This window comes from Parasteatoda tepidariorum, chromosome 10, assembly GCF_982258835.1.
Source record: "Parasteatoda tepidariorum strain Cologne lab strain chromosome 10, Ptep-v5.0, whole genome shotgun sequence".
Classification (NCBI taxonomy): Eukaryota; Metazoa; Arthropoda; class Arachnida; order Araneae; family Theridiidae; genus Parasteatoda; species Parasteatoda tepidariorum.
Genome location: NC_141764.1, coordinates 65,359,891 through 65,378,595, shown reverse-complemented (window position 1 = coordinate 65,378,595; position 18,705 = coordinate 65,359,891). Strand labels below are relative to the sequence as shown.

Here is an 18,705-nt window from a genome sequence, read left to right as displayed (position 1 = left end):
TGAATATTAATAGTCGTAAACTCAATATTGGGTCGGCTGTTCAATGCTTGTCATAAATTAACATAAAATCTGATACTACGAGGAAAGTTAGTTCAATATTCATACTTTTATGAAGCATGGCTAAAAGAAAAGGATTTTGTCCTTTTTTTTTATTATACAGTCGGACCTCGATAATTTGACACTCGCTTAATTCGTCACTCCAGTTACTTTGACGTTTTTTTTCAAGTCCCGATTGATTTGCATTGGATTCAGTGTTAACAAACTCCGTTTAATACGTCATGGGGAAATTATGAACTCCGTATAAAATGACACTTTAAAGAATGTTTTCACTGGGAAATTGCTTTTCTCCAGTCAACTTTTGCGGAAATTTCCACTTTGCTAATTTTGCCATTCGCACTAGGCAACTGGTTCTTGGAATTCGGACACTGGAAGCGTTTTTCCCCTGCCCTTTTGTCTCACCCCTCCTTCCACCATCTCTTGCAGAAAGAGTTGCAGTAATGCTCCTTATCTCTGACCTTACGAGGGGGTAACGGAATTCGGACACTGGAAGCGTTTTCCCCTGCCCTTTTGTCTCACCTCTCCTTCCACCACCTCTTGCAGAAAGAGTTGCAATAATGTTCCTTATCTCTGACCTTACGAGGAGGTAACGAAATGAATTTTTTGAAAAGCAATGCAACTCTGGTTTATTCGTCACTCCGCTTAATTCGTTAGTTTTTCAGAGGTCCCGAGAGTGTCGAATTAACAAGGTCTGACTGTACTTTTATAAATATTTAAAATTGTTTAGGGATAATGTTAAAAGTCTTCAGAGGACACTTTCTGCCCAAAGGCCAGAGAGAGCACTCCTGCTTATATGCAGATTATCATAAAAAAGATAAGAGAAACCCTAAAGCTGTAATTTATTGTTATTTGGATAAGTCAATAATGTGATGAAATATATTATATTTCTGAAGGTTTTGTGAAGAAAATATAACTAAGAAGGAAAGAGCAGGAATTGAAAATATAAATTTGGGCAATTATTTATTTCAATGTGCATTACAGATTTATTATTTGTTTTTAAATGTTCCCTTTCTTTTAAAAATGATAAAATTTTACTTACTTATTTTCACTAGTTACAGGAACTGCTTTACCACCAGGGACAAGTTCATGCGTGACTAGCTGTCCCATACAATCTTCATCGATGGAAAATGTCAAATCCAGATCATGTAGCTCTCCAGAAAAGTGCTAGATATTCAAAATATAAACTTTTACAAAATTTCTAACTAGTAGTATAGTAAAATTGTTTAAGCTAAATTTAAAATTATATAACAGCAATTGTAACAATTAAAGGAAAATTACGAAACGTTCAATAGAAAAAAAAGTGTACCTTTATGTATGTCAAACTTTTATAGAGTTCAGGATCCAATGATGGAAGCTCATCTATTGAACTGTACAAAGCACTGTGAGTATGACCTAAAACTTGACTTAGAAAAAATGATGCAAATGGTACATCCACAACAATGCCCTAAATAAAGGCAAATTATTTAATAAGAGATACAGGGTGATGCAAAGAGAAATACACAGTTTCCATGGTCCTATTAATCAAGAGCAATGTAAGTTATTATATGTTACATGCAACAGAATTATACTAAAATTTCTTACAGACAGTCACAGATGTTCTAGATGTAACTCCTTAGTCACATGACACACATTACTCCACCAGAAAAAATCACAAGCTGTTAGGTCAGAACTTCTGAGTGGCCACTGCGTTCGCGCCTCGTTAAATCCATGTGATTCATCAATCAATAAGTGAGATACATTTATCAAAGGTGATCTCACAGGTAGACCAACCAGTTTGGTTGTGTGCCATCCAATTGGGTACTTGCATTCCAAGAAGAAGACAATTTATAACCACACATGTGACCTATAATGTCATTACCAGCTAATCTTTATCAGTAAAATGGCGCATTAAAGTTGAGCTGAGATTCTCTACATAACTTAGAACGTTAATTAACATTAAGTTAATTAAATACAGAACCGTATCGCACATTGAATTTGTTGAAATATAATTCTTTCTTTCCTATTTGTTTATATATTTTATTGCAACCGTGATATATTTTTGTTTTGCGCAACTGGCAACTTCGATGCATAATAAGTTTATTTTCTATATAGCTTCGTGCCTGTCTTTGTGCAAATATATAGTGAAAGAATATAGGCTGTGCTACTTAAGAGAATTGGTACTTGACAGGCTAGGTTTATTCAAAATAGAATGGAAAGAAGAGTTGCTAATGTAAACAATTGCCACGTTTCAGCAACCAATCAGGATTGAGATACCCACACTACGTCACTTGCAGGTATCCCATTAGAGAAGGAAGTTGTCATGTTGTTCAGCAACTGTGGTATCAGTATAAAATTTAATATAAATGAAAAAGTGGCTCCTGTGACAGTTTGCTCTTGTACTTGAACACTTCTATGGGTGAAAATGGATTTCTGGCCCGATGTGTGTTGTGTGACTAAAGGGGTCATATAACATTTCAGGCTGTTTCTAACAAAAATTAAAATAATCCCATACAATTCTGTTGCATGTATCATACAATATTTTACACTGATTTATAGTGCATTGAAACAGCATACTTCTTTATGAATTACTCTAATTAGACAACAAAGAAAACAATGTTTAATAGATTTTAGAGAACAGTTAATTTTGCAAACCTTTTCAGGGTGCGTAGCCAAATTTTTCAACAAAAAATAAGCACTTTTCAAGTACTTTAAAAATAATTAGGCAGGGTTGGCAAGTTTTCGACAATTGACGGTTTTATCCGGATATAACCGTCATGTCAAAAACACTTTAGTTTTGTTAGTTTTGCAGGCATAGTTTTTGACAATTGTCAGAAATCTGGAAATTTTGAATCATGAAACGAATGGCGCTTTCATACGCTAAGGAAGACGGTAAGCTGAAATAGATTGGGGTTGATGGCGTTTTCACACACTAAGGATTGACAGTACGCCGAAATAGATTGGGGTTGCATTAATTGTGAAAACATTGAATAGAATACAGTGGAAAGTCGCGTATCCGGAATAGGCGGAACTTCCCGAAGTCCGTATATATGATTTTTCCGTATAATTGACCTCCAAGGTAAACAAAGCTTAAAATGATCTGAATCTAAGAAGCAGAAAATAAATAAACATTATTTTTCGGGCAATAATGTTTTAGTATTAGAGTGATATCTAATCAATCATAAACAAAATATTACAAAAAAAATAATTATTGCTATTCTAAAAATAAATATAGAAAACGAAAAAAATTCACAGTTATGAAAATATTAATTGCTCTCTCCGCCCTTTTGGACTAGAACGATTCAAGCAAGAAGGGGAAATTCCCGTCATTCAATAAGGTGGGTAGGCGGAGAAGAAAAATTCATTTCCTCCTTACTTGTCATTCAAGTTGAGGGCGGGGTAGGGACAAATTCTTATTTTCTCTCCCATCATTGGCTATCAATCAAGCATAAAGGCGTGGCATGCTGATTGGGTTCTCTTTATTTTTTCTTGTGTGACTAAAGGGGATTCCCCCTCCACTTTAACATTTGCTGTGTTTACCCTATTTCACAGTATTTCTTCTTCCCCTGACACTCAAATGAAAAGGTTCCAGGAAATGCCTCGTTTACTAGCCAGCTGCATAGGAAAGAAGGGGGAGGGAGGGGACTCAGTTGTGCTCTTTTGAAAACAAATCTCCCCCCCCCTTTCCTGCGTTCCAGAGGAGGAGCATCATGGTCTTAGTAGATCTTCTGTTCTCTTTTCTGTTGAATTATGGGTTCAATGCATAGATCTCTAGAAGCTAAGAGGGGAAAAACCTGTCAAAAGACTTCGTTTTTTTTATTATTTTTTTTAAAGGAGAGGGGAAGATGAAGAAATTTTTGTTTATTTTGATTGTTAAAAAGTGTCCGGGAAATCGACCCTTCCGGAAAAGGGACGTCCGGATATGGGACGTTACACTGTAATATGAACAGTGTCTGTTTGCATAACAGGGTAAATAGAATATTAACCACTTTTTAAAAATACCCAACGAAAAAAGCACCTTAAAGGGCTTTTAAAAAAAGATAATCAAAAATAAGCACCTTTAAGCACTTTTTAAAAATGCTGTGCACCCTGCCTTTACTAATAAATATAAAAACTAACAAATGTAGTAAATTTTTTAATTTTTCGCAAAGTGTTTTTTACTTAGAAAAACACACAAACAAATTGTTTTAGTGAATCATCTCAAAAAATATTATACAGCTGTATGAATAACTTTAAAAAATCTGATTATATGCATGAAAAAAAAAGAATTTTAAATTATTAGCTGTAGAAGTCTGAAAGTTAGATATACAGATCATGCTTATAATCCTTTAAAATAAAAGTAAACTTACTTCATATACAGCTTTGCCCAACATTTTCCCAACAAATTCAAAAAGTGAGAGATGATTTTCATGAATATATGAGGTGGGTGAAGGAAAAAGTCTTTCTTCACTTGTAGCCTACATAAGAACATAAAATTATATCAAGTTTGAATTTTGGTACAGTTTGTTGCAGTTTTTAAATTATGTTTTTTTTTTCTTTTTTAGCTTTTAGACCATTTTAAAATATATAATCAAATTAATTTCAGTAAATGCATTAAAATAAAAATATCACAAAATGCATGTAAGATATTATTTCCTTTTTGGAAAAAAAAACTATGAGAGTGATATTCACATATTAGCAACCTTAGCATCTGGGCAATAGTGCAGAATTATTTTGAATTAAAAATATAATGCACTTTTATAAAAAAAAATACTATGTATAATTGAGATAAACATTTCCAAACTGATTAGTTGAAATAATTCTTAATAAAATCATTTATTCATAAATGCATATTAAGGGAATAAATAGATTCCAATACGAATAAGTTAAATTTCCAGTAAATTTATCATCAAAAAATTAATTTTAAATGAGATTGAAATTTAATTTCAGCTTTTGTATATTTAAAGATAAAAGAAAACCAGTCAAGTTATAAATCAGAGTTAAATTAAATGAATATTTCTAGATATATAATATAGCAAGATCAAAATTCTTGTACTAGTTAATTGTGACAAAGATAAAAAGTTACATTAATTTATCTTCAGCTACCAATTAATTTTAGTCATTAACATGTAAGAGAATGGCTCTAAAATGTTAAACCTTTAGAATAAATGAATAAAAAAATACTTAAAATTTTCTCACACGAAATAAATTAAGCGAAGGGTCAAAGACTTTCTTTATAGTTTCTTCTAAGAACTCTTTAAAAACACCATCTTGATCAATGCCAGCTTCATCCAAGCCCTACAAAAAATGCCATTTTAAAACTTAAATAACAAGATTTGGGAAATTTAGCATTTCGTAATAGAAATTAAAGAGTACTTTTTATTCTTACAATGTTGTTGTCATAGGCCATTAGGGATACATCTGTTCCTGTTTTCTAGTGGCACCTTCTCTGGCCAAGAATTCAACTTCTCCCAAACCCATATATCACACCGGTTTATAGGGCGAACCCATTCACACAGCCATTCATTCATCTATAGATCACAATTTTGACCTGAGCCAGAAAACGATACCTCCAATAATTTGTTATGGAAACAAAATGGACTTTGTGACCCGACAAATTTAACATGCACCAGTCACCATTTACTACACGGGGAGTCTTGGCCCGGCTGGATTCTAATTCCCGTTATCATGAATGCGAGTCCAGTGCCCTGCAAACAGGCTATCCCGGCCCTATTCTTACAATAAGCAGCACATTTGTAATAAGAAAGAATGCACAACTTTAAGCTTTAACTAACTAAGTTATTAAAACATACATCAATAGTCAGAACAGGGTGTAAGAATAAAAGATTTAAAAGCAGAATTACTTTTTATCAAAGAATGAATTGTCACAAACTAAGAGGCAATTTTTATGGCTCGAAGGGTAAACTTTGAATATGCGAAAACTATCTAGGATATTTTAATTACAAAATCAGACACAGTAACAAATTTTCTCTGAATAAACAAATTTTTTTTACCATGTTTGGATTTTTGATCCTAACAACATTGGAGGTAGACATAATTTAGAAAATATGTTCCCAACAATTTAGTCAGGAGAGCAGTGGAAAGTTTATGCCCTTTGCGTTAATTTAATTTTTAGGTAATCTGCTACATTATTTTAATTATTTATGAGAAAGAAACAATTTTTGGACAAAACTGTAAAACATGCCAATTATTATTCTATGTAAAAAACATTTATTTCAGATTACTTATTATTATCATCATTTAATTTAATTACGGTCAAAAAATGTTTGAATTGTGAAATGCTTAGATTATTTTAAACTGCGCAATTTTAAACGACATAACCAAATTTTAGAACGACTTTCAAAATTTAATTATTCAAAATCTATGAAAAATAAACAAAAACAACTACTCAAAATATTCAGAAATTTGCAAAAAGGTTAAACTAATACTTAAGGACCACTAAACTGATGCAACTATCGGGATATTTTTTTGATCACCAACTACACTTCCTATTTTGTGGATCAGAGACCCAAATCCATAAAAAAGGCAAAAATATTCAGAGAAAGTATGGTTTCATGACTGATTCTGTAACTTAAAATATTATCTACAATGAACTAGTTAATGTGTAAATTAAACCCATGAATCATTAAAATTACATATTATGATAGTCTGCTATGGTGTTTTATATTTTACATGCTTTTCAGTTAATTATGCTTCATATCCTGCATAAAATTTTATAATTATTTTGCTTTTCTGTGCTCATGTTATTTTTTTTTTTTATATAAAAAAACGGCAATTCCTGATTTTAGTAAGCTCACACATTCTGATTAATAAATAATTACATTAAGTAAAATGTGTATATAATATCAGAGCTGAATTAACGTTCATTGATAGTAATTTTTAGGTCAATAATTATCTTATGTAATTGTTACACAATAAAGTAAATAATTACAATTTATCAACTGATACAGTAGAAATGTATTCATAAAATTTGTACTCTAGTTCATCATATTTTTTTTATCAAAACCAGGACAGCACTCTCATGATCACATATAACACTTAAAATAGGTACTTATCTGTTAGCTGGATATCAGTCTTTTAAGTTAGTTAGATACTAGAATAATTGATTCTGGTGTCATTGAGATTCTAATTAATCTAAGATGCAAAAGTGTCATTGCCTTTAATAATTGCATTTTAAAAAAATGCAATTATTAAAGGAAATACATAGAGTAGCCTTCCAATTGGCTGCTTTTTGTGACTTTTTTTTAGCTTTTTGCCTGCTTTTGCATGACTACTTGGCAATCAGTTTTAAACTTGAACCAATATAAATTTTTTTTTAATACACAGCTAATGGATAAGTGTTAAAATTTATAACCTATACTTCATTGTCTAGAGAGTTTGTAAAGATTTGTATAGTAAACATGAATGGCTTCTTTCTTAGATTCTGCCTATTTTAAAATGCATGATCTCACAATTAAGTTATATAACTTAAACACACACATAATTTATAAGGAAGGTTATTCTAAACAAATTTAACAGCACAACAACAAATCAGTTATAACATTCATTATTTAAATACTATCAATTAATAAAAGTATCATATTAAAAAAAGATATAAAATATATGCAAAATTAATGAAAAAGAATGTGTTTGAAAAAATTTATTAACTAAACAGATTTTTACTTAAATCATAGAATAGACTAGTTGCAATTAAACAAGGAGCACCAGTTTTGGTAAATATACACTTATTATCGTGATTTTCTGGTATTTTCAATCACGATAAATACAGTTGATATAACATCACACAATTCAAGACCTGGGTGTATGAAAGTTTGTTGGGAAAAAAAATTGTAAAAGTGTTATACACTTATCGTGATTTTCTGGTATTTTCAATCGCGATAAATACAGTTGATATAACATCACACAATTCAAGACCTGGGTGTATGAAAGTTTGTTGGAAAAAAAATGTAAAAGTGTTAAATTACACCATCTGCATGTACACTTTTTGTTGCTTGAAGAAAAGTTTACATGGAAAAAATAAAAGAAAAATGGCCTAATGATGCACCCAACAAGGCTGTTCATAACTAACACCAGTTTATTTGACCACAACAAACATTTTGACATAACAATTAAAAATAATAATTTTATTTGAAGTTTACATTTTCTACTTCTTCATAATACTTAAGACAAATTTTATATTAACTAGTTAAAACGAACTCAAACTTTATAGAACAGCTAAGCCAAAAGTGAAGAAAAATTATCTCAGAAATGAAAAATAATGTAAAAAATTTACATACTTGTTCATTTATAAATTTTACTCGAATAACACCTTTTAAAGATTGAGAAGGTAGCATTGACAACTGCTGATATCCATCCTACATAAAAAAAAAAAATTACAAATAAAACAAAATATTAATAATTTTCATTTATTAAAAAATATGGTTCAAAGAATGATGATACAGTTAATGTCTAATTTAGTTATTCTAATAACAAAAACGTGATAAATCTGAGGAGCATTCATAATGTTAAACTTATAAATAACTCAAATTAACCAAGGTCATTTCCTTCGAATATCAAAAATTCCACAAAATTTTATATTAATACTTTATTAATTAAATATGCAATTTTTGCACCACTTGTAACCCAAAAGTTTTCAATTTGAACTATATTAATTGGAGTTTTATTTACATCTTAAAATGTCTGCAAAATCTAAAATAAAAATAATAAACGAGATATTAAATATTCTCAAATAATTTTTGACATGAAAATGTATTGAATAAAAAAATGCTTTTTTTCATAAAACAGAAGCTCAAATAATTTACCTCAACAATTCGTGACCTATGAACAGTAATCAAGGTACTTTGTGGTGATGCACAAGCAGACTCTGTGAGACCCAGCACTTCTTTTTCATTGTTTACATATTTTCTAAACAAGACAACTCTCTAAAAAATACATTTTCTAAATTGTAATAGAGGTACACTTTGCATGAATATTAATAGAATAATTTAATACTAAAAACAATATGCATTAAGCATGAACGACAAAATAAACTTAATGTAAACTCACTATAAGGTTATTTGATCTAAATTATCACATGTGTACGTTAAAAACACTTATACTAAAAGCCTTATTTTGAATAACTTGTTGTGATTTTGCTTATTATGAATAATTTATAATAACATGACTCACCTTATTGTAATTTCAAACTTGTAGTACACCATAGAATGATACATTAAATACTGCATTGATAGTAGTTATAAATTTTTTTATTTTTGAATTGCAAACTTTACATTGTTTTAAATTTTGAAATAGATTTAACTATATTTAATTGTGAACAAGAAAATAAGCAAAGTAAATACAATAATAAAATAGACTGTCTCAAATGTAATTGCTGTACACATTAACTCATCTAAAAAGTAAAAAAATAAAGATTCTTTGAAATACAAAATATTAGATACAAGCCAAAAACTAAAAAGAATGTGCAAGAACAAAAGGAAAAACAAAAAGAAAAATAATTTATAAGTTTGGTAAAAAATATACGGTTAAATAAGATATACATCGTAATAATAAAATTGAAGGCTAAAAATTATGAAATGGAAACATGACTTACTTTAAAACTAATATAAAAACAGAAGTTGCAATTAAAAAATGAAATTACCTCTTTATGAGGAATGATGTGAGGTACTTTTTGCATTAATACTTGTGCAGCTTTTTTTCCCTTTTCCAGATCATTCATAAAAGAACTGACTCTAATATCTCTAAAATATTCAAATTAAAACTAAATTAATATTAGCTTAAAACATTGTAATGAATCCAGCTATACTGAAGAGACCGTTTTTCAAATATTTTTTATAAAAACACATTCATTGACACAACATCCACACATCAATAAAGCAAAAATAAATTGAGATATCTATATTGGGTTAGTATAAACTTTGGGGTAGACTATATTTGAGGGTGCCCCCGCCAAGTTGTGATCGCGATTGATCGCCAAGCTGGGCGATGCTGAGAACCAATCGTGATTCTGATTGGTTTAGATTTTAATCGTGATTCTGATTGGTTCAGAATTTAGCGTTGTTTTTAAATGAATTTTTAAATGCAATTTCAGAGATCCGTTAATTCTGCTTTGGATACCGGCTGGTAAGGTTACTTTTGCTTCTGGTACTAAAAATGAATACTGTCAATAAGATGAATCTTAAGTTTCTGTACGATTTGAATAACAATGAATAAAAAGCAGTGATTGACTGGTGTATGAATGAAGGTTTAATTAGTAATAGATATAAATGTCCTGTTTGTGGGTTGCCACGGCGTTCCGGGCAAACAAGTATGGCGCCAAACATAAGTCGCCAATTTCATCAAGGGGCACCCTCAAGTATATTTTTCCCTAAACTTTGCAACAAAAAAAAAAATTGAAACTCCAATAAAGGATTAGTGTAAACCTTAAATACAAACAAAAATTATTCCCAACAAAAATCTAACTCTCCAAAACTAATCAAAAGACAATTCTAAAAAATTAGAAGGAAACAATGCCAAAAATTGCCTCATTCTTTTATTTTTTTCTTCCTGATCATCCTTTTTTTATTCATGCTTGTGTTAGCCAGATATTTTGTAGACTCCATATCATGAATGTGTAGAAGTAAAGGAAGATAATGGAATTAAAAGCTATATTGAGCTATCCTAATTCACTCAGAAATGAAGTAAGTATAATAATGCATGGTACACATTTTGAGAAAATTTATAAAAAGTGATAATATATTTTATAAATTTACATAATTAATAGGGTGTGGGCACATAAAAATTAAGAATAATAATCAAACACTTCAACCCATAAGAATATTCTTGATATTATTCAGTTAAATGTAAACTATATTTTCATCATTTAAACGGAAAAGGGTAACAAAGATTTCACAGTATTTTAATACAATTTCAATAGAAAAGATGCAAAAAAATTCATTTAGAGGGGAAAAAACTGATATAACATACTTTATAAGCCAATGATCAGCTGGAGTATAAGGGTGCCTGCAGTCTCTTTTATAAAGAAGCATTAATAGTGTGTGGGCTGAATTCAGCAAGGCATTGCTTTTCACAGCTTTTGAATCTACAATAAGAATGAAAAGCAACATATATTTTGTGATTTAACAGTGTGTGACATAAACTTTAGTGACAAAACTTAATATACATACCAATCAGATTGTTCCAAATAAGTTTAAACACAAGTTGATTAAGAAAAGATGATATTGATACTAAATCTTCCAGGCAAAAAGGCTTCTGTTGTTCATAGAGTTCAACATCATCTAAAATCCTATAATAAATGGAAAACATTTAAAACCGAATAAGTATAAATAAATAATAGAACATTGCTGCATGGAATTTTGACAGTAGCTTATTACAGGCCAAATAGCAGAATTCACGTGAACAACAAAGATATATTTTTGTTTCGCATACAAAAATTGAAGCGGTCAATGTTAAAAGGAGGGCATGTTACAAATCAGCACTTTTGAGGGGAAAAAAACTAGTATGTCAACTGTGGCAAAATTGTTTTAATTGCTTCTAAATTGTTGGATTCTCTTCTTTAGTCAGTCTAGAAAATTGCTCTGTATTTTCTGGACTCAGTTAATCAACAAAAACACTTATTTTTGTAAAAATGTTACATATCCCCTTTTAACATTTACATCAATCATGACTAATTAACGTTTTAGAGTAATAAATAACAGAAAGTGTAGTAAATTGCATGGAAACATGTGTGAGCTGAATAGTTATATAAAACATTTACACAAAATGACATACAAAATTTGTAGAAACAAGAGGTTATTACGTTATGAGGTGGGTTGCACAATCACAAAATAAGACCAATATCTGGAATTCCGGACTGCAGGTTTTTGTTGTGACAGCAAGATGATCTAGAAAAGCTTTTAGGCCATTTCCAGTTCCAAGACTGCATATGAACTTCCACAAGTGTGGTAGCACCATGTCTTGATAACAGAGACCTATGATGGCAGACAAAGATGCTATTAACAATTGTTTCAAATAATTTTCCTCCCTTTAAAACCTAAACAATATTTAAAAAATTAAGGAAAGCTAAACAAAATATTAAGGAAATGCTTTTCATACCAGTAAGAATGTCTAATTTCATCTGACTTAAGGTAGCAAGAGCAGTCTCATAGAGATTACATGTAAGTGCTACTAATGTGGTTTCAGGACTACCTAGTCTTTTGAATCTCACATTGCTTGTGCGACTAGATGATGCTTTTTCTAAGGCCTTCTTGAAAATATCTAGCAAAATTATATTAGTGTTTAATAAAATCAGAATACCAATATTCATAATAAACATTATATATTAGATAATATGCAATTCTTAAAGTACACACAATTGTTACTTATATTTTTAAATAAAACCTATTTAATTCACTATTATTCGAAAAAAAATGTTTCTAACAAGCATAATTTAAAACAGCATTATTAGAAACATAATTTAAACTAACTTATTTTTTTTTTAAAAATTGCTTAATTAAATAAAATTATTCTTTTCAATGAAAATATCAATTTAAAAATTTGCAAAGCAATTTAATCTAAGATTACTTTTATTGATATTCAAAGTCTAAAAATATATTAAAATATTTTGCTAATTTATTAAGTTTAAATTTAGCAAAATACATTAGTACTCCATGCCTAATAAATTACAGCACTTTTGAAATGATAATTTAAAAATCTTAAAACTCTTTGGATTTTAGAGTATGCAAAGAAAAATGAGAAAACTTAATGTAGTTATTAAATATGGTTTAAGTTAAAAAAAAAAGAATCCATAATATAATTTTGAGCTTTTTTTCAATTATCAATAATGATACATTTTGATTTCATTTTCAAATAAATTGGAACAGGTCTACTTCCGTATACACAATTTCTTCATTATACATTGGACAATGTCATTTTTATTCTTCACATAGTTTATGTGACTAGATGAGGTCTTTACTTTCTTGAAATTATTTCACAAAGTTATATTAGCAAGACATATGAACAACAAAATAGATTGTCTCATTGTTATTTAAAAAGTTTTCATACAAGTTTTTACTCTTTAGTGTTGACAAGAATCAAAAAAATTACAGAGGATATTTTTTGATTCAACATTTTTCCTAAAGAAAACGACATAAATAAAATGATAATGATACATGCATAATGATGCTGCTAATTTTATATATGAACAGAAAAAAAAGGAATGCTGTGATGTATTTTAAAACAAGATGGTTGCTGGCTCACTATTCATCATATAAAAAGTAAAAGTATGCTTAGAATTGACCCAAAACTGACTCGTAGAGATGCATAGTTTATTTATTGAAGATCAGAAGGAGTGAACAGAAACTATACATACATGCAGAACTTGAAAATATTCAAGATGAGCAATATGGAGATGGATGAACAATATGGCAAATTAAAATGAACAATATGGCTATATATAAGATAATCTATGTAAATAAAGCAAAATTTGGTGAGCAAAGACAGATTGATGCTGTTAAGTCATGGAATGTTACAACAGGCGTACAAATAAGATACTTATGGAATAAATGGTATAAATTACTTGTTTTGAAAGGTGAATTCTGAACAGGTGAAGTAGCAGGATTATTTGCGGTGGGACTAGATGGTTGAGGTGCATTTGTGACAGAGTCTACCAGGTGAGAAAACATGGCTTTTATCATTGGTCCACTCCACAGGAGTTGAATTTGCTTCTTAACAAGTGAAAGGGAGTCATGGAGCCTAGAAGAAACCATAAATAATAATATATATATGTTTAAAACAAAAGATATGTTTCATTTGAAGTTTAATAGAGAATTAACATATATTAGCATTAATTTAATCTTTTCAGTGATGATATCTAGAGTTGAGCTCGCTTATAATGAGCGTGAAAGGAATGTATTATTTGTTTGTCATAACCGAGTGCACCTAAAAAACTGGTTAGTGAAAAAATTCGCAAAAGTTCAAACATATATAAATAAATTACCTACTTCATTTATTTCTGTACAAAACAAAAGGAGCTAATTAATTTGCTTTAAATTATTTTAATGTAGTAACTTATACTATTGGTAAAACAAAATCTAATTTTCACATACAAATACCTCAGAAAGTTGTGAACTATTTTTGGTAATTTCTTTTATCTCTGCTGTCTAATAAAATAAAACTTATAAAGGTAGATAACAATAACACAAAACATACTGATACACTAGAGCCAGAAATCTGCATTTTCCTAATGGTGTTAATTTAGCAGGGGAAAAAAATGCAACAAAAATTCGTTAAGTAGAAATTCTAATTAAATTTAGAAAAATGTACCACAATGAACATCCAGGTATTTAAAAAGTCATTATTTCTAAATATAGAGCTATGAATTTCTAAATAATTATACTAAATATAGTAACTTATACTAACCCATGATCTACTTTTTGAGCAAACCAGCCTAACACTGGATGCCAGTGAGTTAAGTTTGACTGCTTGTTTACAACATATTTTTGACAGCTCTCTAATATTTTAGTGATCACATTCTGGAACATAAATATAACATAACTTACAAGCAGCTTCAGAACATTTATAAATTTACAATTTTAAAATATAACTTAAAAACTATTTTCATGAACATGAAAAATACTTACAATGAAATCTAACAAATTGGACTGAAGGCACTAAATTTTAAAATAAAACAGTTTTAGTAGCAATAAATAATAAAAGTATAATACTAAATATAAATTAAGTAAATTTGTACTTACTTCAATGTCAGAGTGACCTAAATGTATCAAATTAGCTGAAAGATAAGAAAATAACTATTAAAACATTTATTATTATTAATCAACAATTAAAAGTAAACTATTAATTTCTTATTCAGCCAACTCAAGCTTAAAATGAATGGGAAAATAAAAGTTTGACAGTTAATGAGTTTAAAGATGACATTATTTTGAAGAAAAAAAAAGTTAATACCATTTCAATCACTAATGCAATTCAAAATAGTAATGCAATAATGCTATGAAATTAACAAATAGTAACAAACTTTGTAATATTGGTCCTTTGCTCTCTTTGCCATAGCAAATTTTAAAGATGAAAACAATGAAAATTATGAAGAAAAAAAATGAAAAATATAATAATGACAATCAAAACAATGAAAAAAAATGAAAAATATAATAATGACAATCGAAACAATGAAAAAAAAATGAAAAATATAATAATGACAATCGAAACAATGAAAAAAAATGAAAAATATAATAATGACAATCAAAACAATGAAAAAAAATGAAAAATATAATAATGACAATCGAAGCTGACATCGTCAGGGGGAACCAGCTCCAGAAGTCATAAAAATACAAAATCTTTTCTTTTTCCTTGATTTTTGATTTCGCTTTTAATTACTCTCTTTGCTATCTCACAGATAAAACTAGTTTTATCTCCCTATAATGTTAATTAAACAAATATTCCTAGAAAAGGACACTTCAAAAATTAATTTAAATAGTTCAACTTTTTAAGTGTTAAAGAAAGTATCTTAATGTTTGACTGTAAAATTAACAGTGTTTTAAATTTTTTAATAAAAATAAACTGTCAATTCTAATAAGGAATTAAATATAACTTACATATTCTTTTTAAAAAATTTATCAAATTTATTGAATTTTAGGCGTTTGAAATTTTCTTTAATTATAAATCAGACTTACATAATAATTATATAATTTTAAGTATCTAGTACATAAAAAATATATGTAAAAAAAAGGAATTTCTAAACATTTTAGCTCATTTAAGCAAACCAGATTTAGATATGTTTTAAATGTGGGTTTCTTTTTTAGTATTTGCATGTTATAAGATTCCTGCTAAAATTTCACTAAATAAATATTTAACTTAATATTTACCTATAAGACAAAGTGCATAATTTCCCTCTAGAGCATTAAACAAAATTCTGGTATTTTGCTCAGATACCAGTAAGTCAATAGCATGTTTGAAAATGTTGTTGCTAGAAAAAATACCTAAACACTGCAAGTAAATAAAAAAAAGTTGTCATATTTATATAATATCATATTTACTTATTGATAAAATTTTTTAGATGAACAATAAATAGTAGCTGTTCCAAAAACAATAAAATAACAAAAATAACTTGTAAAAATTTAAAAAAATATATAGTCAAACCTTCATATCACTTAAAAAAACATACAGTCAAACCTTCATATCATTTAAAAAAACATTCAACCAAACCTTCATATCTCTTAAAAATTTAAAAAATAAAAACATACTGTCTAATCCTCACATCACAAGTTTGAACATGAAGAGTGCTTTGATATCACAAAATAATAATAATCTGAATTCTGTACATATTGGCTTTCTCATTACTGGACAATTTTTTTAGTTAAGACAACCAAAATTTAAAAAAAAAACATATAGTTAAACCTTCATATCACTTAAAATTTAAAAACAAAAACACTCAAACCTTTAGATTACTTAAAAAAACATACAATCAAAGCATCATATCACTTAAAAATTTAATTAAAAAAAACAGTCAAACTTTCAAAACACAAGTTCCAACATGAAGAATGCTTTGATATCACAAAATAATAACAATCTGAATTCTGTATGAATCGACTTCTCCAATACTGGAATACTTTTTTAGCTACACATTCGCACTAAAACTTCAAGAAATAAATAAGGTTCAACAGATTTATAAAAGTAAATTTGTTCAGACGTGTTTAGGTAACACACGAAACTAATAAAAGGGCTGTAAAATGTAAGGGTTTTTCAAACTACACAAGTATCAATGGAATCTTAACTAGAATTTTTCGTAGAACCATAGATCACAAATAAAAATACAGTCTACGTCTGGTAAAAAAAAATAATAATAAATAAAATAAAATATTGCCAATTTAACCTAAATGTCTTTAAAAAAAATCACTGCACAACATAATGTTAAAAATTATGTAGCGTTGAAGAAATTTTATATACTAGCAATACACATATATCTGCAAGAAAAACATAGCAGCAGAAGTTACATAATTGTTAACATACCTCAGGTGCAGAGTTATGAAAATGTAAAACAAGAGCAGGAACAGACACAATATGAAGGAGGAATAAATTTAGTAGGTTATTTGAGTATTGAGATGATGCTAAAGGCCTACAACAACAACAATAAAAACGACAATTCAGACACACATATTTAAAAAAAAATACATTTTCTGAATAAAAATACAATTTTTGTACAGTAAATCAATGTGTAAATTTTTGGTAATTGAAATTAACTGTGATATTTTCTGTACCTTAAGAAGAAAAAGTCTTAAGGTGCAGAAAATATCTAGATATATATTAAAAGAAGATAAATACTTTTACTTGTAAAATGAAAAGAATAACAAGATTCATCAAAAAGCTCAAATACAGTGAAACTTTGGTGACTCGAAGCAGTATTAAATGTCTAAATTTTTATTTATTGATTATTGATGGTTTATTGATTATTTGTCTTTACAAGAATAGACAAATCCAATATCAAATATCCTCTTGTATTTTCTCTTTTTTACAAAAGCAGGTATTGTGAAGGCAAAATACAAACTTAAGAGTTAAGTTAGAGAAAATAAAGGAGACAAAGTTAAGTTTGAGAGTTAAAAAAAAAGTTAGAAGAAAAATCCTGATAAAATTTCTCACGAAATTATAAAAAGTATTTAAATATAGAAATTAACTAAAGAAAAATTTGAAAAATTTTACTTACAGATGAAATTTAACATTTTGTAAAGGAAAATTTCTAAAAATAATTGATAAAAAATTAATTTTTATGAAATTGATAAAAATTTAATTGAAATCTTAAGATTGCAGAGTGTATTTTATTTTGTAGCTTAAATATATTGAGTTTACATAAAATATTTTACAGACATCAGTTAAAATAAAACTTCAGTGACTAAAAAAAAAAAAAAATTCATAATTTGAGTATTATAATTTTTATATCTGTAAGAGAGTATCAATTTGTAAAAAGTAAAACAAGGCAGCTGAAATTTTCATTTTCACATAAATGTGAATTCATGAAAACAAAGTATCACTTTACAATCAAAATAATTACTTAATACATAGAAAGTCATATTCTTACCGAGTTGATATATTAGTGATAGCTAAAAGAGTAGCTCGCTTTAAACATGGTTTTACTCGAACTAAACCTCTCAGCAAAACAGTTTGAAGTATACTATAAAGCCCTTTAGAAACTAAAAAGCCCATAATGTTAGCACATAGTTGGTTCATTGCAGGTTTTAATGCTTCTCCTAAATTAAAAATATAATAGAAAAGTAAGAAAAATGCTGCACAAGTAGTTTAAAATATTCATATAACAATGGAAAAAAATAATGATTTAAATAAATAGTTAAGCATACATGTAGCTAAATATATGCCTGATGTCTATATTAACTTTCTAAATGAGACTGTATCCTAAACCTTTAATAATAAGTACAATTAATAGTTTTTGTAACACATAATTGTTTAAATTAAGAGAAAAAAACAATACTAAAAAGATCAACCACAAGTTAATTTTGATATTAAAATTTGATAATAAACATTAAGTCTAGCAAAATAAAATAAAAATTTACTAATTATACTCCCAGATGGATTTGCATCTTAATAATTATTTTTTTTGCAAAACCTAGGTAATATGTTTATTTATTTATTGAGTTATTTTTTGAAATTAAGATAAAAATTGAAATATTTTTTAAG

At 28.2% G+C, this 18,705-nt stretch overlaps 1 protein-coding gene across 1 annotated transcript in view; it reads right to left on the bottom strand.

The window, feature by feature from the left end:
• LOC107450776 (ubiquitin-protein ligase E3B) overlaps positions 1-18,705 on the bottom strand; it is a 32,939-nt gene that overhangs the window by 6,045 nt on the left and 8,189 nt on the right. The window contains exons 7-24 of the mRNA XM_043042361.3: positions 18,092-18,260; positions 17,029-17,134; positions 15,885-16,005; positions 14,763-14,797; positions 14,649-14,678; positions 14,428-14,540; positions 13,586-13,761; positions 12,124-12,285; positions 11,828-11,999; positions 11,196-11,314; positions 10,996-11,110; positions 9,671-9,770; positions 8,835-8,954; positions 8,310-8,387; positions 5,212-5,310; positions 4,383-4,490; positions 1,364-1,501; positions 1,097-1,221 (exon numbers count right to left, since the gene is read on the bottom strand). Coding sequence (XP_042898295.1) covers positions 1,097-1,221; positions 1,364-1,501; positions 4,383-4,490; positions 5,212-5,310; positions 8,310-8,387; positions 8,835-8,954; positions 9,671-9,770; positions 10,996-11,110; positions 11,196-11,314; positions 11,828-11,999; positions 12,124-12,285; positions 13,586-13,761; positions 14,428-14,540; positions 14,649-14,678; positions 14,763-14,797; positions 15,885-16,005; positions 17,029-17,134; positions 18,092-18,260 — 2,086 coding nt within the window. The remainder of the gene's footprint in view (positions 1-1,096; positions 1,222-1,363; positions 1,502-4,382; positions 4,491-5,211; positions 5,311-8,309; positions 8,388-8,834; positions 8,955-9,670; positions 9,771-10,995; positions 11,111-11,195; positions 11,315-11,827; positions 12,000-12,123; positions 12,286-13,585; positions 13,762-14,427; positions 14,541-14,648; positions 14,679-14,762; positions 14,798-15,884; positions 16,006-17,028; positions 17,135-18,091; positions 18,261-18,705) is intronic.